This window comes from Canis lupus, chromosome 21 (genome assembly GCF_011100685.1).
Source record: "Canis lupus familiaris isolate Mischka breed German Shepherd chromosome 21, alternate assembly UU_Cfam_GSD_1.0, whole genome shotgun sequence".
Lineage (NCBI taxonomy): Eukaryota > Metazoa > Chordata > Mammalia > Carnivora > Canidae > Canis > Canis lupus.
In genome coordinates, this window is record NC_049242.1 from 45013043 (window position 1) to 45032423 (window position 19381).

The 19381-nt window shown below is 36.8% G+C and overlaps 1 protein-coding gene across 8 annotated transcripts in view; it reads left to right on the forward strand.

The window, feature by feature from the left end:
* Positions 1-19381, forward strand: part of GAS2 (growth arrest specific 2) — a 128333-nt gene that overhangs the window by 52602 nt on the left and 56350 nt on the right. For all 8 annotated transcript variants that reach the window (XM_038569267.1, XM_038569265.1, XM_038569266.1 and 5 more), the window contains 2 exons: positions 7648-7711; positions 16919-17060. In XM_038569267.1, coding sequence (XP_038425195.1) covers positions 7648-7711; positions 16919-17060 — 206 coding nt within the window. The remainder of the gene's footprint in view (positions 1-7647; positions 7712-16918; positions 17061-19381) is intronic.

A 19381-nucleotide genomic window follows, 5' to 3' on the forward strand; every position in this document is an offset into this window, starting at 1 on the left:
ACAATTAATTTTATTTATACTAAGATATAATTCGAACCAATTTGCATAGAAGATAGTTATTTGTTGACATAAGATTTTACATAGTGAGAGTTATAATGGCTATTTTGCACTACTGAGGTTAAACTGACATTTCCAGTGATTATAGACTTTGATGCCACTGTAAGAACAGATGACATGGCCCTTTGTGTGCTCTGTGGAACATGCTTAACATTTCAGGTCTACACGTCCTGCTCAGCCACAACCCCCACTGTTCAAACCAGGCTGATTATCAGTCAGTGACTAATGGAGATTTTTTTTTCATATTTTGTAATTGGTTTCACTGGATTCCTTAAAAATGTTTAGGATATGCTTTAGGTTAAAGAGATGAACATGAATGTTTCCTTGAATATAATAGTATGTGGTTTATCAGCCTAAAGGCAAAATGCTTCCCCAAAAATTATTGTTAAAGAAGTGAACTTTACTTTTAATGGTGAAGAAAAAAATATTTAGAAGACTCCAGGTGTGAAAGTATTTCTGTTTTCAGTTTGATAGAGGTATAAAAGTTAATAGAATGTATCAATATTCCTCCTGATAGTAAATGTATATTTTTCCAAGGTTAAATGCTTTAATAGCCTATTCTAACACAATGCTGAATATTTTGATTTGGCTCATTTTTTATCATTTAAGACCAAAACTCTATGATTGATTCTCAATCTTAAAAAATTCTGAGTAATGAATCCTAAAGTTGATGCTCTTATATGAATCTTTCTAAGACAATTTAAGTAAGAAACTCTTTCCTTCAATTAGTGATATTCTTTTGTCGCGGATTATTTGTAATTTACGTTAGTGTACTAATTTAGAAATTTGTCAAATATAATTATTTCTCCCCGAGCTTATTTACGTTGCTTAATTTTGTATGTGTTGTGGTGAGCTGGGAGATGGGGAAGAAAAAGGGATGGGAGGGAAATACTTTAAAAATGCATAATTTTTATTTGCTCTAATTGTGTCAATATCATGATGTTATTGGATGATTGTAGGATTTGGAAGCCAGTGACTATTCTTCATCTATTTCTCAGAGAAAGAATCTACTCAGCAAGAAAAGGGTTTGCTCTCTGCTGTGCTAGCATGCAAATGTGTGTGATTTGTTCTTTGTTTTTATTTTCTGTGTTCGTGTTTGCTGTGTGGCACTGTCTTCTGTTGATGCATGACTCTGATGAGCAGTTTTTACAAAATCCTCTGTTTTATTGAACATTGATCAAGCACTGATCTAGCTGCAGTATTAGTTTGGTATTGCTGCCGAAACTTAAGGATTATGTGTAGAGTTGTAAGCAGTGTTTTCTATTTTATACTTTAAAGTCACCTGATATATCAGAAAAAAAATCTCTGCCTACCTTCCAGTGTTTGATAAGTCATTTCTTGTTTGTATTGAGGACTCTTAGAGTATTTCTGTGGAAAAAAAGCTATGCTACTTTTATTAGTATGGGACAGCAATTTCAAGATACCCAGTCAGCACTTGGGTTATTCATATTCAGTTTCTTTACCAGGGATAATTTATTTTAGACTTTCGTTTTTTTTTAACACTTGTTCTTAAAGTTGATTGATTGGCATCTCGATTCACTTTTTTACTTTTGAACTCAGATATTCTTCCCAAATTTAGCCATTTGCCATATGCCAAAGCAAATGTAAGAGAAAACAATATAGAATCTGATTGAGGGCTAAATGTCTCCCTGGAATGATAATCATATCAAGACTCAATGGAGGCAGAGTTGAATGAGGGAAGTGGATGGCTTTCCAGCTTTTCCAGAATCAAATTTTTGCTGCACAATATTCAATAATAGTAGCTATGTGCTCAATAGTGGTTACCAAGTAGCACACACATTATCGTATCTATTCCTCCAACAATCATCATTTCATAAATGAGAATGCTGGAACCCAGAGAATTAAATAACTTTCCCCATGTCCACTTCTCAAGGGCCCAGCTGGAATTTGAATTCTGCTCCTTTTACCTCCAGGGATCATGCCCCTGTGTTATAGGAAGTTATGCTCTGTTTGAACAATTTTAGAAGTTCATATGATTATTTCAAGCAGGAGGAAAAATAAAACATAAATATAAATCAAATTAGAAAAGATTCTTGCCTCTTATTGCTGTTCTGAGTATTTGTGGCTTTATCTATTAATTTAACATAAGATTGGGTCTGGAGAAAGGAAGGGCACTACTTGTTCCAGGACATTTCCCAACTTAGTGGCATAAGCAATTAACTACATTTTATTCTATATATCCTCTATAACTGATGAGAATATAAGCGAATTATTCTTGTTTACCTGAATATATGTCTATTATAGCCTATTCTAAATGTGACTGGTGGTTCTGAGAAATCTGGATACACACACACTCATCATTCATGAGCTGGTGAGCTTCTTTGCCTTTACTTCTCGTTAGCCTCCCCAAGATCAGTTTTAAGGCCCCTAAATTGCCTCTTAGCCTTGAAACTCAAAGGTTTCTGCAGGAGTCTTACCAGGGATGACATGATATAGGGAGCAGTTTGTGACTAGCCCTTCACTTTTTGGGAAGCATCTTTTGTACCTTATTAATCCTAGGCAGGAGCCCATGATACTCATTAAGGCCTAATCCAAAGCATGAACTATTTTCCTTCTGTTCATCATCATCATCACCAACTATTATCTGAAACATTTGCAGAGCACATTTGAATGTTTTTAACAAAGCAGAGGAATCGTAACTGATGTTTATTATAATACGCAGCATCGGTTAGTACAGTGCTTCACCAGCATTGAAGTGCATACTCATCACCTGGAGAGCTTGTTTAAATGGAGATTTCGGATGAATAAGTTTTGGGAGGGAGTCAATAATTTGTATTTTTATTCAGCTCCCCACTGAGGCCAGAGCTGCTGGTCAGTGGACCCTACTTATGTACCAAGGGAGTAACATTTATTGAGTGCTTGTCTTGTGTACCAAGTACTTTTAACCATAAAACCAACTCATAAGGAAGAGTAAGTAGAAGGCAAGATGCCTGTTTGAGAGATGAACAATTATACAGCCTCGACTAGAACCCATCCTTGGACTTCTAGTTTATTGTATTTTCTATCATACCACTCTTTCTGAGTATTTGAACTTGTTCTCAATTCTAGGAAGATAGACAACTATTAATTCATGGTACTTTCATAGTTCAATGATATTCAGCTAAAAATATTTTTTTCAAATTTCCCTCCTAAATACAAATCTAAAAACCCGTTTCCTTCAAAACCAGTGTGAATATTGTAGTCTCTATTGTATAGATATCAAATAGACATTACAGCTTTTCATGCTTTCATTTCTTTGCCCGTGTGTTAAAACTTAATATGTTTAGCTAAATTATACATTTATGGTTGAATGCATTTTATCCTTGCAAAATTGTGACATTGAAATTCTACCCTTTGCTTTAGTGGAAGACCTCATTTTCTATTCCTGGAGCTAGCAGCACTCCATTTGACATTTGATGCCCATGAGATTTTTATAGAATCTAGGTTATACGATTGAGTCTCTTGTCACATATTTTTGAATAGGGATCTGTGTTACTGTCCCCAGAGGTGTTCTGCATTATGCCTCTCTTTGAGATGGCTTTGATTATTTTTAAAAAATCCAATGATAAATCCTTTTGCATAATAACTACCATCGACAGCAGAGCTTTTTATTTGTTTCAAAAAGAATTTTTTAGAGCAAAGAAAGCAAGCAATCCCCTCTTCTAACTCAAAGCAAAAGACCATATGAACGTTTCAGTGATAGAGTGGAAAAAAAAAATGTTTTCTACTGTAAACTTCAGTATAAGTAAAAGTTTTCTTGTTTTTTTTATGAAAAGATGAATCATTAAAATGATTTAAGTTGAGTACATTTATGACTCAATTTATGAGTTTATTTATGCTTTAGTTCAAATGCAATAGACTAAAAGTTTTCTTTTTAATCATTCTGACAAAGACAAGCACTCAATTATTTGATCTTCTAAAATATATAGTACATAATCCACCTAAGTAATTTATTAGAGATGGACTCATCTAAATTATTATATTCTCAGAGACAGGAAAATTAATGGTAAGGTGTTTGCCATTTCACAGAATGACACATTTTAATATAATTGTTACCTAAGCCTTATACTTAGCACAAACTTGTGGTAGCTGTAGAATATCTGCTTTATGTTTCTGTATGTGCTGGTTAAATTGGCCTAAACTGGCACTTGATTTAGATTGATTTATAATTAGTGGTCTCCGATATAGTATAAATGATAAAATATGTAATATATACTCATTATAATTGGACTGCTTTAAATTATGCATATTATACAAGCAGTAATTTTTTTTATTCCAGAGTTTTTGTAGTGCTTAGTATAGTGACTGAGACCTAATTGGTCTACACACGGAAAAATGTTTTTAGAAAAAAAAATTAATTATTATAGACTAAGCCGAATGAAGACAATCTTAAGTAATTTATAATAAAAAAAATAAAAAAATAATGAAGTTAACCTTGGGCAAGTCTTTCCTATGTGCCACACACTGTGCTAAGAATAAGAATAAATATTATTCTGTTTGATTATCCTCACCAAAACATTGCAAGGTATACGCTTTTGTCTCTCTTCAGAAAAATTAGATTTTATAGAATAACCTCCCAAGATAATGCAACCAGTAAGCCTTAGAGTTAATACTCACACCCAATCTTTGTGGTTTGAATCCCATGGCCACTGTACTCTATTAACTTAACTTTAGAACTTGGTTGAGTGCAAAAACCAAACAAAGTCAACTCTTTGGCAAATTTAGATGCTATTTAAAGACTCTTGAATTTTTTGAGATAGCAATAAGGCAAGAGTATTTGTTTTCAAATTAAGTAAACATTGTCATTATTTTTTTAAGACATTAGGTAAGATTTTAGTCTGTATTTAGCTTATTCATTGTCACAACTACCATCATCACCAGATGATTGTCATGCACCTCTACAGATTCAACTCATTCATTGCTCACAGTCATTTTTGTTTTTTTTGTAGCGTTTTCTGGTCATTATGAGCCAGACATAATACACCTGCTATTTAAAAAGCCATTAATATGTGAGACACTAACACTAATTGTTTTTTGAAAAAATTTTTCCTTTATGAAAAATAATATTTCCAAGAAAATTGAGATGTAAAATATTATTATTCTATTAGTCATTCCTAAGAAATAATGCTGAGGAGAGGTTAATTTCTCTTAAATTTTATAAGATATAAAATGAAGAATCATGCAATTACTTTTTAGTTTACCAAAATTGATTTTCTAATGAGTCCATGATAGATTCAACGGTTGAGTTTGGGCATGCCAAAGCCGTTTTAAGTTGATGGCTCAGTTGAGGAAGCAAAGAAGTACGCAGTAGTAATGTGTCTTACATATCACTTTGTCCTTATTATCTGCATTATTGTTTTTCTTCAGGATGAATTTTATTTTCTATAACATGTATCTATTCCAATGCTTATATAGTCCTCAAACTATATGTATAATGAATTGGTTAAGGAATCATTATAGTTAGGTCAGACCCTGCTTTTTATAGTTGGCTGTTGACTGCACATTGACACAATTTGGTCAACTCACTAGTAATTTTTAAAATTTGACACTGTTTCCGTCAAGGAATACATGAGATTGTATTCAGGTCTTGCAGAGCCATAGTCACTTGCTTCACACAGCTTTCGCTGAAGATGAGGGCCTAAACAAATCTTCCTCTCCTCAATTTTTATGTATTTGTTTTTCCACTCAAAATTCCTGCTTATTGTTTTTTTCCATGGATAGGATTTTTTTTAAGGGCAGAATCGGAAAGAATTGATTATCTAGACAGAAAGACTGATTTTCATTTGTTTGCTTCCGTTTTGTGATGTTTGTTATTGTTCTTTTTTTGAAATTGATGCCTATGTGATATTACAGTCCGTAAGTTATATTGCATTGAAGTTGATTTAATGAAGTTGTGAAGTTTTTCTAGCCAACCAGTACTGCACTTGAAATTGGTGTTATTAAATACCCTTATTTTGAGATCCTGTATTTAGAAATAATTTTAGGCTCCTTGATTAGACGAATTCACTAAAGGTCAGCTAAAACTAAATTCTCTATTACCAAGAATTGAAATACTCTGTAACTGAGATTTTCCATAATTCTATTTTAATGAGCATTGCTGCTGGGAATAGAATTTATTTTGTAAGCTTTAAAGGTGACATTTTATAACAAGATAATAAAATTGTGTCCGTTTAAAGCCAATTATATACTTTTATAGTCCAAATAAGTGTACTCTTTTTTTATTCACCATAAACTCCTAACAAATTACATTCTGGTATCAGTGGACCAAATATTGCCACTACCATGATCTGTGGAGTGAAAGAATTAGATATTTAAGTTAAAGGAATAGAATAATGCTGGGAAATGGAATTATTACATGAGTCTATGTTTAACAATTAAAGCAATATTCCTATTTCTCTTAAAATTTATCAATAAGATATCAATAAGCTAGTATTTTCTTTTATCAGGATATTGTCTATGTAAAGACCATTCTCAATGCAATATATTTTTTCAATATCTATTGACTTTATTAGATGTCCTATATAACAATATTTTAAAAATTCTCTAATCTTGGTTAAAAAGAGGGCAATGTAAGCAGGACATACATTTTTGGTAGGCTCAACAAATGCAAGTATGATTTGTCAGCATTATTGAATGTGTCCAGAGCAATTAGTAAAGCAAGGTTTATTTTTTTATTTTTATTTTTATTTGTAAAGATTTTATTTATCCATGAGAGACAGAGAGACAGAGACAGAGAGAGGAAGGCAGAGACACAGGCAGAGGGAGAAGCAGACTCCACAGAGGGAGCCCGATGCAGGACTCCATCCCGGGTCTCCAGGATCACACCCCAGGCTGAAGGTGGCGCTAACCTCTAAGCTACTGGGCTGCCCTAAAGCAAGATTTATTAAGTCATCAGATTATATTAGAATCTGATCAATACAAAGAAGAGTCTTCTAACTTGCTCTTTTTAGGGGCAAAGCTGGCTGATGGTATATATTGATACATATTTACAAATCCATTCAGTTTAAGATATGTCTTTCTAAAGTATCATTTAACCAGATTTGATTAGGAGAGGACATCAAGTTTCAGAGTCTTACTTGATGTCATCTCCCTTGATGTCATTGCTTGGAGGATAACAAAGGGCTGTGGTGTATAATTTTTATCCTTATTCATTGCATTATTTCTGCGCAAATCACTGGTGGAGATAGACTCAGGATTTTGCAAAGTCCAGTCTTGCTCCATAGTCTACTGTGTGCTATGTATCTTAAAACATCAACCATTTATATCATCATGACAGCTACACGTTTTCCAGTATTGACTTAACTAATATTACCTACTAAAAGAAAACATTCTTCAGGATGAGATTTACTCAGGGAGAGATTTCCAGGGACTCGTGACTTTGAGAAGTGAGGTTAGGCAGAGAGTTTTGAAAGTTGCCTCAAGACTTTAGTAGAGCGCAGGGATGGGATGGTTTCTGTGAAGGTGAGAATGAAGACTAGCTCATTCACTGGAAGCATGAGGGATGAGAGGTCATTGGCAAGCCTGTTCACTATTGAGCTGCTTTACAATCCCTTCTATTGTAAAGGTGTCCACCTCTGTCTTGTCTTTCAGTCCTCCACAAGCAACCCAGAGAAGTGTGTCTCTGTTTGCTAGAGCTTGGCCGGATTGCAGCCAGGTAGGTCACACCGCTGCCACTATGTCAAGACGTGGACCATCTCAGCACAGAAGTAACTGAAAAGCTTGCTGGCTTTTCATTGCTAATTTAACCTGCGTATTGAGAAGCTACTTTTTCTAATATAATTGTTACAAACATCTCAAGAGTGGTTGTTCACACTAAAAGCATGCCACCCATATTCTTAGCACCGCGATCTTGTCAAAGCCACGACGTCTAGGGAGCATTTACCAAAAGCCTATCATCTAATCTAATACATTTTCCCTCCAACCTTTTCTTGGGGGTGGGGGTGGGGGTAGGTGTCTTATACACAAAGTTGTGTGTGACAATTACTCTTTCCACTGAAGTCTATTCCCGTTATGCCTCTCTCTTCCAACTCCTTTACCTCTTCTCTCCCTGTTTACTCTTTATAACTTATTTCTTTAAAAAATCCCTAATATCATCTATTAATATTTAATAAATGTATTAAAATTTAATAATTGTAATACTTGTATCCTCTCTTGTTCCTTTTCTCTCATTTTCCCTCATCCAGCATCCCATCTCTCACGTCTTTTAGCTTCTACTTCTGGGTAGGGGGGTAGTTTTTAAATTATCCTTCCTATTTTGATTACAGAAAGAAGTAGAATATTATCCTTCATATGTGGAGATATGTTTGGAATCATTTTGTTCTCGGAAAAAAGAAGTAATTGTAAAGGTCATAATCATAGCTAAATAGGCAGAGAAAGGGGTTTTATTACCTCAGCTGACTTGTTTGGGTTTCACGTTTTATATTTTATTATCTGACAAATGACCAAGCAGAACTTCTGACAGCCCTGTGAAGCCCAAAGATTTAGAAATGAGGCTATAAATGGATGAAGAAGTCTTGATTCAAAATAAAAATTAAAAAAAAAACAAAAATTCAGAATTAATTATATGATTTTCATCTAGATCTAGGTATATTTTTAGGATAGAGATCAGATGAGCCAATAAGATAAGTGAGAGCCATCTCTGGGTAGAAAATCAGAGTAAAGAAAATACAAAGTATACACACCAGCAAACTACAGCAATGGGTAGAAAGCTTGCTGCCGGTGAATAGATGTGGGTTTGATTTTTTTGTCGTTGTTTTTGATCCAATGGAAAATCCACCTGCAATCAGAAGTAACTCCAAGTTCTGTAAAACATGATAGCCAACATAGTTTCAACAAATTGTACATCAGGTGTGGATTTTACTTTACCACAATAAGTGGATACAAGGAAGAGTCTTTAAAAAAAATTCAAATTCAAATATGATTGAGGCTTCACTCAGAGTGGAAAAGCCAATTTGAGACATTTGGAGGCTTCCCTGTTCTCTCCCATATTGTTCCCAGATACTGTGGAAGGCCTTGAGGGGGGCTCCCCTCGCCCTCTGTCCACCAGGTCTCTACTGCTGGAGCTTGGTTTGAGCTTGTAGTGTCCAGCTGTTTCAACCCCACTTCCCTACAGTGCTGCCCCCTTCTTGGGTTCTATGAGAGAGCAAGACAAAGGTATCAGTTGCTTCTAGCCCCAGTGTTGGGGCTTCTGAGCTGTAGGGCAGACAACCTGGAGTCCAAAGAATACCAAGGACTCTACAGATATCCCCTAAAAAGGAGAAGGTTAAAAACACAGGGGGAAGGAAACACAACAAAGTGAAATCTCAATAAATGAGTAACTGCCACTGAAATGTTAGAGTGAGAGAAACACGGGTGGTCTAGAGTTCCTATTTAATAGGAAATTGCGCAGAACACTATTTGTTGTCTATTTTAATTATACTGCTAGAATATTCTGACGCGCCAAATTCCATTTTGTTGCTTTAATAATCTAAATATACGAGTCAAATCAGCATTGCGATTCTGAAAGTCATTGATAGGTAAGGAGAAGGGGTTGCACCACCTGCAGAGTTAGCTGTGAGACGTCATTATCCTCTTCTTTAGAGTTTTTATTTTTTGCCTCTTTTCTGGGTTTATTTTATTTTTTTGTAATTACACTTTTTATTACTGGAACGCACTGATTAGGAATCCTGCCGACTAGACTTTCTAACTGTGATGGAGTCATCAAAAGAGAAGACATGCTACCCAGTGACAAAATCCCTTTAGAAATCCCCTTTCATGGTGAAGGATCATGTCAACTTTTGTGGAGGTTATTTTTTTTCTCCCAAATATTTTGAAATTGATTTTTTTAAATTTATTTTTTATTGGTGTTCAATTTACTAACATATAGAATAACCCCCCACCCTCCTCCCCTTCTACCACCCCTAGTTCGTTTCCCAGAGTTAGCAGTCTTTACGTTCTGTCTCCCTTTCTGATATTTCCCACACATTTCTTCCCCCTTCCCTTATATTCCCTTTCACTATTATTTATATTCCCCAAATGAATGAGAACATATAATGTTTGTCCTTCTCCCACTGACTTACTTCACTCAGCATAATACCCTCCAGTTCCATCCACGTTGAAGCAAATGGTGGGTATTTGTCATTTCTAATAGCTGAGTAATATTCAATTGAGATTCTGAGTTGCTCTTTTTCTTTCTTCTTTTTCTTAACCAGTTTGTTGGGTATGATTGACCTACAAAATACTGTAGATTTTTAATGTATACAAGTTCATGAGTTTGGAGATAAGTATACAAATGTGAAACCAAACTTCAATCTGTGTAGTGAATCTGTCTGTCACCCCCCAAATTTTCATCCTCTGATGAAAATTATCACCATCATCATTGTTATTTTATGATAAGAATGGGTTGCTCCATTTCTGAGCACACTTATGACCATGTGAGCTGGCTAAAGCAGTAATTATTCATATTACAAAAATATTATGGGGCACTTGGTGGTCAAGTGGCGAAGTGTCTGCCTTCAGCTCAGCTCATGGCCCCAGGACCCTGGGATCCAGCCCACGTCAGGCTCCCTGAGCCTGCTTCTCCCTCTCCCTCTGCCTGCCTGCCACTCCCCCTGCTTATGTGCACTCTCTCTCTCTCTCCCTATCTCTCTGTTAAATAAATAAATAATAAATAAATAAATAAATAAATAAAATCTAAAAAAACAATTACTAATTTCACAAAGAAATTATCTAAGGATTAAGATAACCCCTATGTTACAGTGCTCAGTTTGTAAACATTGTTATTTATTTTCTTCACCTACTTGAGTGGTGTGAAGTATTGCACACCTAAGCTGAAAACCGGAAAATAAGCCAAGATTATTTATTTAGGCTGTTGTTTTTGTTGTGTGCAGCATAAAGTAAATATAAACATCTACTTAAGTTTCTATCTGTACACATTTGAAGAACTTTCTAAAAAAAAAAATGTTAATGGAAGCTCAATTGTGCTTTACAGACAAACCCTGTAAGCCCAAATTTCACTACCTAAGCTGTATGTGAGAGCATATTAGTTAAAGAGAAAAAAAGGAAAACTCAACCACGTGAGCTAATTTTACTCCTAAATATTTCTTTGAAGATATTTAAACTATGTCTGCATCTTTATTTTGTGCTTCCTCCTTTCCCCACTCCTCCACAGAGGGCTCCATAAATTGTTGAGTTAAGACAGCATTAGCCAAAACTAGAAGCGATTCGAGGAGAGCTCTTAGAAATCAGGACATTACTTCGTATACACAGGAGAGGAGCTTTGACCATAACAAAATCCCCAGCACAATCTTGAGTTGTGAGCATTTTTAAAAATCACTGATAGATGATGTGGGGTTTTTTTTACATTTGATTCTGAACATTTACTCCTTAAAGTTACATAAATGTCGTCTTAAAAGCATCAACATCACTTCAGATATGATTCTCAAGATGTTTCTGATTGTCTGCCGTGTTCTCCTGCCTGCGAACACCCAGCGAGGCTCCTTTGAGAGCTGTGGGCCTCTCTGAGTTCTGAGTTGGGAGACTGAGACCACTTATTTTTTGTTCTCAGGGGTAAAACTTCCTTTTATTTTCAACTAAATAGAGCTATCATCACTGGAGAGTGAAATCCCACTATTAATATTGCAGAAACCATGTCAGTTTCTGAGTGTAAAATATGCATGTTTTCCTTTTGAAAAGCAAAACACTCAGCAAAAGCAGGTCAATACAATAAAACCTGAAAGATCTTTTTAATGACAATGCTTTGATATTCATTGCTGAAAAATTTGCCCATGAGTTCAGCCTTTTTTCAGACTACAGAATTAAGATCAGCTTTATGCTAAAAATGGAAAACTTTTGATATTTTGATTTGGGGCCATAATCAAGAATTAATATCTTAGGAGAGCTTTTGATATTTTAATTTTTGAGTACTTCCTTAGTTTTGAACAAAATTTATGACCATTTGAAAGAAATATACTTGGTGAACATCCTCCCTGGTCTCCCGTTTCAATCTGTGGCCTAACGGAGTGTTGCTTAAAATAAAACTATTCTTAGACAAGGTTTATTAATTAACACATCCTATTTAAAGGATTTGACTCTGCTAAGACTATCACATGTGTTCACATGGGTGAAATTTCCTTCCCAATGTAAATCTATCTTTAAGTTACTTCAAAACAGAATAGAAATGGAGCAAAACTATCTTGCAAGAGCCTATATAAGCCGTCTGTTAAATATCAACTTATCTACTTATCATAAACTTATCTGCCTTAAAAAGGGGAGGGGGTTCCAAAAATGTATCCCCCTAACTCTAGTGAAATAGGCCCCAGATGTCTTTTGTTTGAAAACTCTACTGAAGTCTACTTAAGTAGTGTACTTAGTCTATTTAGTCTGCTAAATAGTTTGAGTAAATTCTGTAGTTCAGGGCTCAGTTTGGAAGCTCAATTATGTCATCTAGACACATCTCAAAAATTGTGTCACATGCCAGAAAAATGGAAAGTTCACTCCTAGAAACTTCATAAAGTTATTAACCAGAAGACCCTTTCCCTAGCATGTTGCATTTTTTTTTTTTCAATCAGACAAAACCAAAGTCATTGCCCTTTCATTCTTCACTCCACTCTCCCATCAATGGGGTATTCAGATGGGAGGGTTTGGTTTTAGTGGATTCAACCTTCTTGCTATCTTTAGTTTGACCCTGATTTCAGTGTGAGAGCGACAAATTCTCTCTCCTAAAACTCTAAAATTTTGTAGCCAGAAAGAAGTAGAAAACAGTATAGATTTGGGAAAACCTTACAGACAAAGTGGTATAGAATTAATCATGGAAACCAGAATGAAGCAGCCTTTTGGAGAGTAGGAAAAAAGACCTATTTGGTGACTAAGTTGGCTTGCAGGTGTGAGCCCTGGGCCCCAGGGGAGTGTCATGATTTACAGCCTGTTGACATCTCCAGACAGACAGGAAGCCAATGAATCGTATTTAAGTGTGCATTTTGGGGCTGGCTGACTCTACCTTAGGCAGCTTGAAGTATTTAAAAGCCAATATAAGCAGAGATTTGGAGCTTAGTGTTGATTTTCTATGTTCAGTGGCAGAGCTAATTTTCAGCATTCCCAGATAAAGAAAAATTCTCCAGGGCAAGTTTTCCATGGATGACTTTGTTACCAACTTCATTCAAACTTAGTTTGCTCAAACTTGGTAGCAGACATGGTGAAGCCTGTTGTTTCTCTAGTAACATCTAATTATTTTACTTTGTAAAAAAAAAAAAAAAAAAAGAGGAGAGAGAAAAAAGAAAAAATTATGCACCGTATTCCTGAGAGGTGGCCTGAATCCACCGACAATTACAAATGAAATCATATTTTCCAATTGGCTTAATTTATGCATTCAAATACGATGCTTTTACTTAGGATTGACTTTTAATTGGCTGTGAATTCTAGTGTGTTACATTCCTCTCGCTTCACCGCTCAGTTTGTGTTATTCTCTTAAGAATATTAAATATAACAAAATTTTATACCTTGATGGACCAAGAATTCAAAGAAGTCTAGGGAGATTAAAAACCTCAGTTGCCTGCTGAAGTTCATCCAGTGAGTTAGTGGCAAAGCTGAATTTCTAACTGGCTTGGCTACATCCAGCACTGAGTTATTTCTGCTGTTCCATAATTCTAGGAAAACTGGTATAGAGAAGGCCTGTAATAAGTTCTTTTGTAAAGGTCACAAACAATAGTGATAATATAAACAGTAGTAATCTTACTACTTTACATCTTAATTTTCATGCCGTTACATTATTTTCTCTTGGTGGTATAATATATTTTTCAAAAAGCGTTGGCAAAAGCACGTTAGTGCAGCAGTTTCTTAGTGGTAAAAGCTTTGATACATCACTTATCAAGGCCATTTCAGAGGCTAGGCCATGTGTTAGACACTGTACCGCTCATGTAATGGACACTCTTTTAATTTCTTCTAATAACATTAAAACACAGGAGTTAGAATTCCCATTTACATTGAACTTACAAGGAGGCTCAGAAATAATGCATTGCATGATGCCCAACTGTGCTCTTACACTGAAGAGGTCCAACAGTGGTTGCTGTTCCCACATCCTCTCCACCTCCCACACCATTACATCAGACTTCTAGGGCAGGCCATTTTCCTTTCTACTTTTCCTGATAGAAAACAGACTTCTAGAGGTTAAGTGATTTGCTAAATTTAAAGAGCAGGTTAATGGCACAGTGAGCTCAAGTCTACCTCGGGGAAGAATGATACACAAATCTCCATGTGAGTGTTGTTGGAACTTGTCAACAGTAGTGAGATGCTGGGTTGAGTTCAGTGTAATTAATGAACTACTAGAAAGGGTGAAAAAAAAAAGTATTTGGTTTGGTTTTGGATAGGGTTTACAATCTTCTGGGAAAACTTTTGATAAAGCATTTATGTGCACGTAATATTGATATGTCTTATCCCTTGCTCATGTGCACTCTAAATACACAAGTAAATACCTTAAAAAATAAAGTGATGTGCAATTAGAGATCCAGAACAATGAAAGCAAATTCATATTTGGAACCACAAATCATCATCATATGATACTAGGAGATATTTTTTTCATTCACACAGTGCTTTTAAGTACCTACTGTGTGCCAGGATGTATGCTAGCTCTTGGGATGCTGTGAATTAGACAGTGGTCTCTGCTGTTACAGATTTCCAGTCAGGTGCATGTTTCCATTATGTCCTATTAACTGGATAATATGTAGAAAACATTAGAAATATGATGAACGGCGCCTAGGTCTTTTAGCTAATGACTTATTTAACTAAAAATTATTCTGTTCATTAGAGACAGTTCTCAGAAAAGCAGTTGTTCAGCTGTTAGGACAGCCTAAACTGTTTTGTACTAAATTCTACGTTTTCAGCTTTCAAAGAGCATCTGACACAATATGCATCCTTACCCTCTAAGTTCTGAAGAAAAATTAGAAAATGAAATAAAAGAGTTGCAGATGGAACATCAAATATCAGCTTTACTACAGATAAGATCCAAGGTGACAGACATGCTTGGTGTCTTTTTTTTTTTTTAATTTTTATTTATTTATGATAGTCACAGAGAGAGAGAGAGGCAGAGACACAGGCAGAGGGAGAAGCAGGCTCCATGCAGGGAGCCTGACGTGGGATTCGATCCCGGGTCTCCAGGATCGCGCCCTGGGCCAAAGGCAGGCGCCAAACCGCTGCGCCACCCAGGGATCCCATGCTTGGTGTCTTTAACTGACCTCCAGAAGTAGGCCAATTAACGACCGAATTACAAACAAGAATGAACAGGGTGGAGTTTCCTCTGGAGGCCTTCCTGTGGGCTGCCTCCTGGAAGAAGGGCAACTGAATCAGGCATGCTCAGCTGAGTCTTAGAGTCTACAATTTGATACACCCCTTCATCTTGTTGGAGAAGAATGAGCAATGAAAGGCAGAAGCCAGGGATTAAACTAATTGAGCACCCTTGACAAGAACAAGACGTCAAGGGTGGGGAAATTGCTTCCTCTGGAAGTGTGTCCTGAACACATGTCTGATGATGTAAGTTAACATAATAAGCCATTAGAACGGGATGATAATCTAAGCTTTTGCATGTAATGATCTTTTATTTTTATTTTTTAAGATTTTATTGATTTATTAGAGACACAGAGAGAAAGAGAGGCAGAGACAGAAGCAGGCTCCATGCAAGGAGCCTGACATGGGACTCGATCCCAGGACTCTGGGATCACACCCTGGGCCGAAGGTAGGCGCTAAACCACTGAGCCACCCAGGGTTCCCCTTAATGATCTTTTAAATACATTACTCACTCTAAGGTAGTGGACATACCGTGTACTTATTAGTTCTCTCTATGTAGATGATTTTCTTTGCAGATTATCCATTACCTATATTTTAGCTTTCCAAACAACTTGTTCCCCCTCCTTTCTAACATGGAATCACCTGATTAAAATGTCAGGGAAAAAAAGAGCCTCAACCCCACATTCAGAAAATCTGGATTTGCATCTTTGTCTTACTTCTAGCCAATTCTGTGCCCTTTCTGGATCTTTAAATTCTTTATTCTGTAAAGAGTATAACCGGATGATCCCAAAGGCCCTTCACAACTCTCAAATTCTGGAATTACCTTTGGTCTTCTCCACCTTGGTAAACTAATATCCATCTAAGAAACCAAACCAATTTTAAATTTAGCCTAAGAAAAACATGATTATGGGAGGTAAAGAATGCAAATAACAACTGCATCTCTTTCTCTCTTTGAACTTCTATGGTGTTGAAAATTTACAACACATACTTTTTAACATATCGTTATTCTAAATTATTTCTGTTTCCTCTCTTTTCATTTTCCTTCACTGTGCCCCTATCCATGCTTTCATTATGTTGTTTTTAGGTGTATAACCCCACACTGCATTGCCCTGGGCTCAGAGGGGATGTACCATTAACAGTGAATTTCTTCTCTGTTAAATCATTTAAGGATGTTTGTTTTGGGGTTTTGCTATTTTCATCTTTAACACGCTCGTGTTCCAAATAGGGATTCAATTACAAATCTCAGAGCTAGTAAATCTAAAAGCTGAAGACTAAATTTTGCATGATAATTCATGTTATTGCCTCAATATGTTCTGTGGAGTATTTTTATTCTTAATATGTCCAGGTGTCTATTCATGTGTCTATGTACACATCCAAACCTACATATGTGTGTGTGTAACTATATCAAAATCAGATCTGTGTGTGTGTGTGTTTTTTTTTTCCTGCTTAGAAGGAGGCTGTTTTAAGAACTTACTATTTCTGTGCCAGAGAAAATGAGTTTTAACAGCCAGCAGTTTGGCCCTATGGTGTTCATGATCAAATGTAACATATGATAAATGTACCGTTACTAGTCATGCGTGTGTATTGATCTGGTGTCTTTCAAAAGGTATGGTGTGGAGCCTCCCGGTTTGATAAAATTGGAAAAAGAGATTGAACAAGAAGAAACACTTTCTGCTCCTTCTCCTTCACCTTCTCCTTCATCAAAGTCTTCTGGAAAAAAGAGTACGGGGAACCTCCTGGATGATGCGGTCAGTACAATTGGTTGAATTTCTTACTAGCACTTAGTCGTTTTTGGACTTCAAAACCCATTCTACACAATATTTTGTCAGTCTGACCTTTACCTATTGCAGTTTCACTGAAATTCACTTTTAAGTCTGATGAAAATGTCTGTAGTCCTACAACGACAGAAGTAGTCATTTTTGAGATTCGAAACTGAGCCGGTCATTTCAAATTCAGTGTCACTGGACTCTACTGAGTCTATCTACAATTTTAGGATTACAAGTTAACTTCCTAAAAATTCTCTTTGCGAAACAGCTCAACCTTGATGGTTTTGGTTCACGGTTCTTGTCTCACAGATGAGAAGCCTGAGGCGGGAGAAGAGGACACAAACATACCACAGAGAACATAATTGGCCTTTGCCACCTGCCTGCCATGGGCCAGAGCCCATCATTGGTTTTCAAATGCTCTTGTCATAGGGCTCATTTCTTGTTGAAAAAACTGAAACAGGAGTCGAATCACCTGCTGAGGGGAGAGGAGCTTTGATTCCAACCCACTTTTGCTGTCTGGGATCCCCAGCCCTCTACTTAGCAGAGTAATTGAGTCATGCATTGTCTTTGGCAGATTAGGGAATGTTTCCACGTACCCTCGTAATCCCAGAGAACAGATTAGGCTGAGAAGCAGTGCTGACCCTTAGCTGAGAGCTTCCTTCTCTAGGCTCTGAGCTGCAAAGGGCTGGGAAGGGGCCGCCTGACTCTGTAGGATGTGGAAGAGTGATGGCCTCACCCTTTGCTTTTCCCTGGGCCACACTGTGGCTGTCTTGCAGAGTCAGATAAGCAGAAGTACAACAGTTTGACAGACTGAGAATTTCCATTTCTGAGGGCAGCAAACCTAAACTTAGCTTGTCAAGGCTTCTTAGCCAATACCAATTTCATTTTGTTTCTTTTGTTCAATCCCCTCAGGAATTAAAGACGAGGCAGGGCATTTTAATGCAATACCATCTAAAAGGATTTTAAAGTCAAGGACTCTTTTAGGATGCCTTGCTTGTCATATTATTTTACTTTTATTGTGTAAGGAAATTGAATGACATGTTGTTTTAACACTAGGCAAAGGCATATTATTTATATATTGATGAGCACAATGTTCCTTCTCTGCCAGTCACGCTCTTCTGATTCAACTTAACTTTCGAGTAAGATGTTCCTTTAGTCTTCCTTAGGAATGGGTTCCTCTAGGGCTGCTACACTTGATTTTTCTCCTTCTCCTCTTAGCTGTCACCTCCGTTCACTTTCTCCAGTGCATTATAGGCAGAGTTCTGGCCAATGTCACCCCTTAGCCTTTTAATGAATGAATTACTGAATCAAATGAAAAAATGTTTTAAGGATTTTATTTTTATTTATTTATCTTAGAGAGAGAGAGAGAGCACACACCAGGGAGAGGCAGAGAGAGGCAGGGAGAGAGAGGGACAAGCAGAGTCCGGGCTGAGCCTGGAGCCCGAGGCCGGGCTCGATCTCACGACCCTGAGATCATGACCTGAGTTGAAATCAAGAGTCAGGATGCTTCCACACTTCACCGATTGAACCGCCCAGGTGCCCCCTCAAATTATTATTATTATTATTATTATTATTATTATTATTATTATTTTGTTTAGTTTGCAAATTATGAGACCACCTTCTGCTGTTTGATACTGTTTGTCCTTCAGATTCTCCCACCGGAACATTATTGCTACCTGAATGGTCAGCCAAAAGATGCAGCTCAGATTTGATCAAAATGTTTACAGGGGTGCCCTGCAGCATTCCGGGGTAACGCCCAAGCTCATTTACGTGTTGCGTAAGCCCTCCGTGTTCTGGCCCATTTTGTCTTCCCTGGATTTTTACCCCGTGGAGTTATTCTTGCCTGTGATGTACCCACGCCGATCCCAGGTTTCTCGGGTAATCCTAACCCTGGCTTTTCCGCGCTGGCTTCCCTCATCACACTGCTGCTTACTCACCATTTGAACTTTCCTATGAGCCCTCTTTCACCTTTTAGAACTCAGGTTGCACAGCCTCCTATGTGAAGTTTTTGTCAGTGTCTCTCATGCCAGGCCAAGCCTACAAGCTAGTTCTTGATCCCCCAAAGTTTTGTGGGTATTTAATGAGGTACGTGCTTTCTTGGGCATCAATGCCCATTCTCTATCACAGGATCATATCTTATTTTTTTTTCATCTGCGTCTATCCAACACCAAGCATCCTGGATAAATTACCCGTATAGGTGATACAAGTTTTTAAGAAGCTTCTGCCTTTTTCCATGTGTCGCGAAGAGCTGTGTGCTCTGCAAATATGTGTGCTACTCAGTGGGGCTGTGGCTCAAAGGTTGT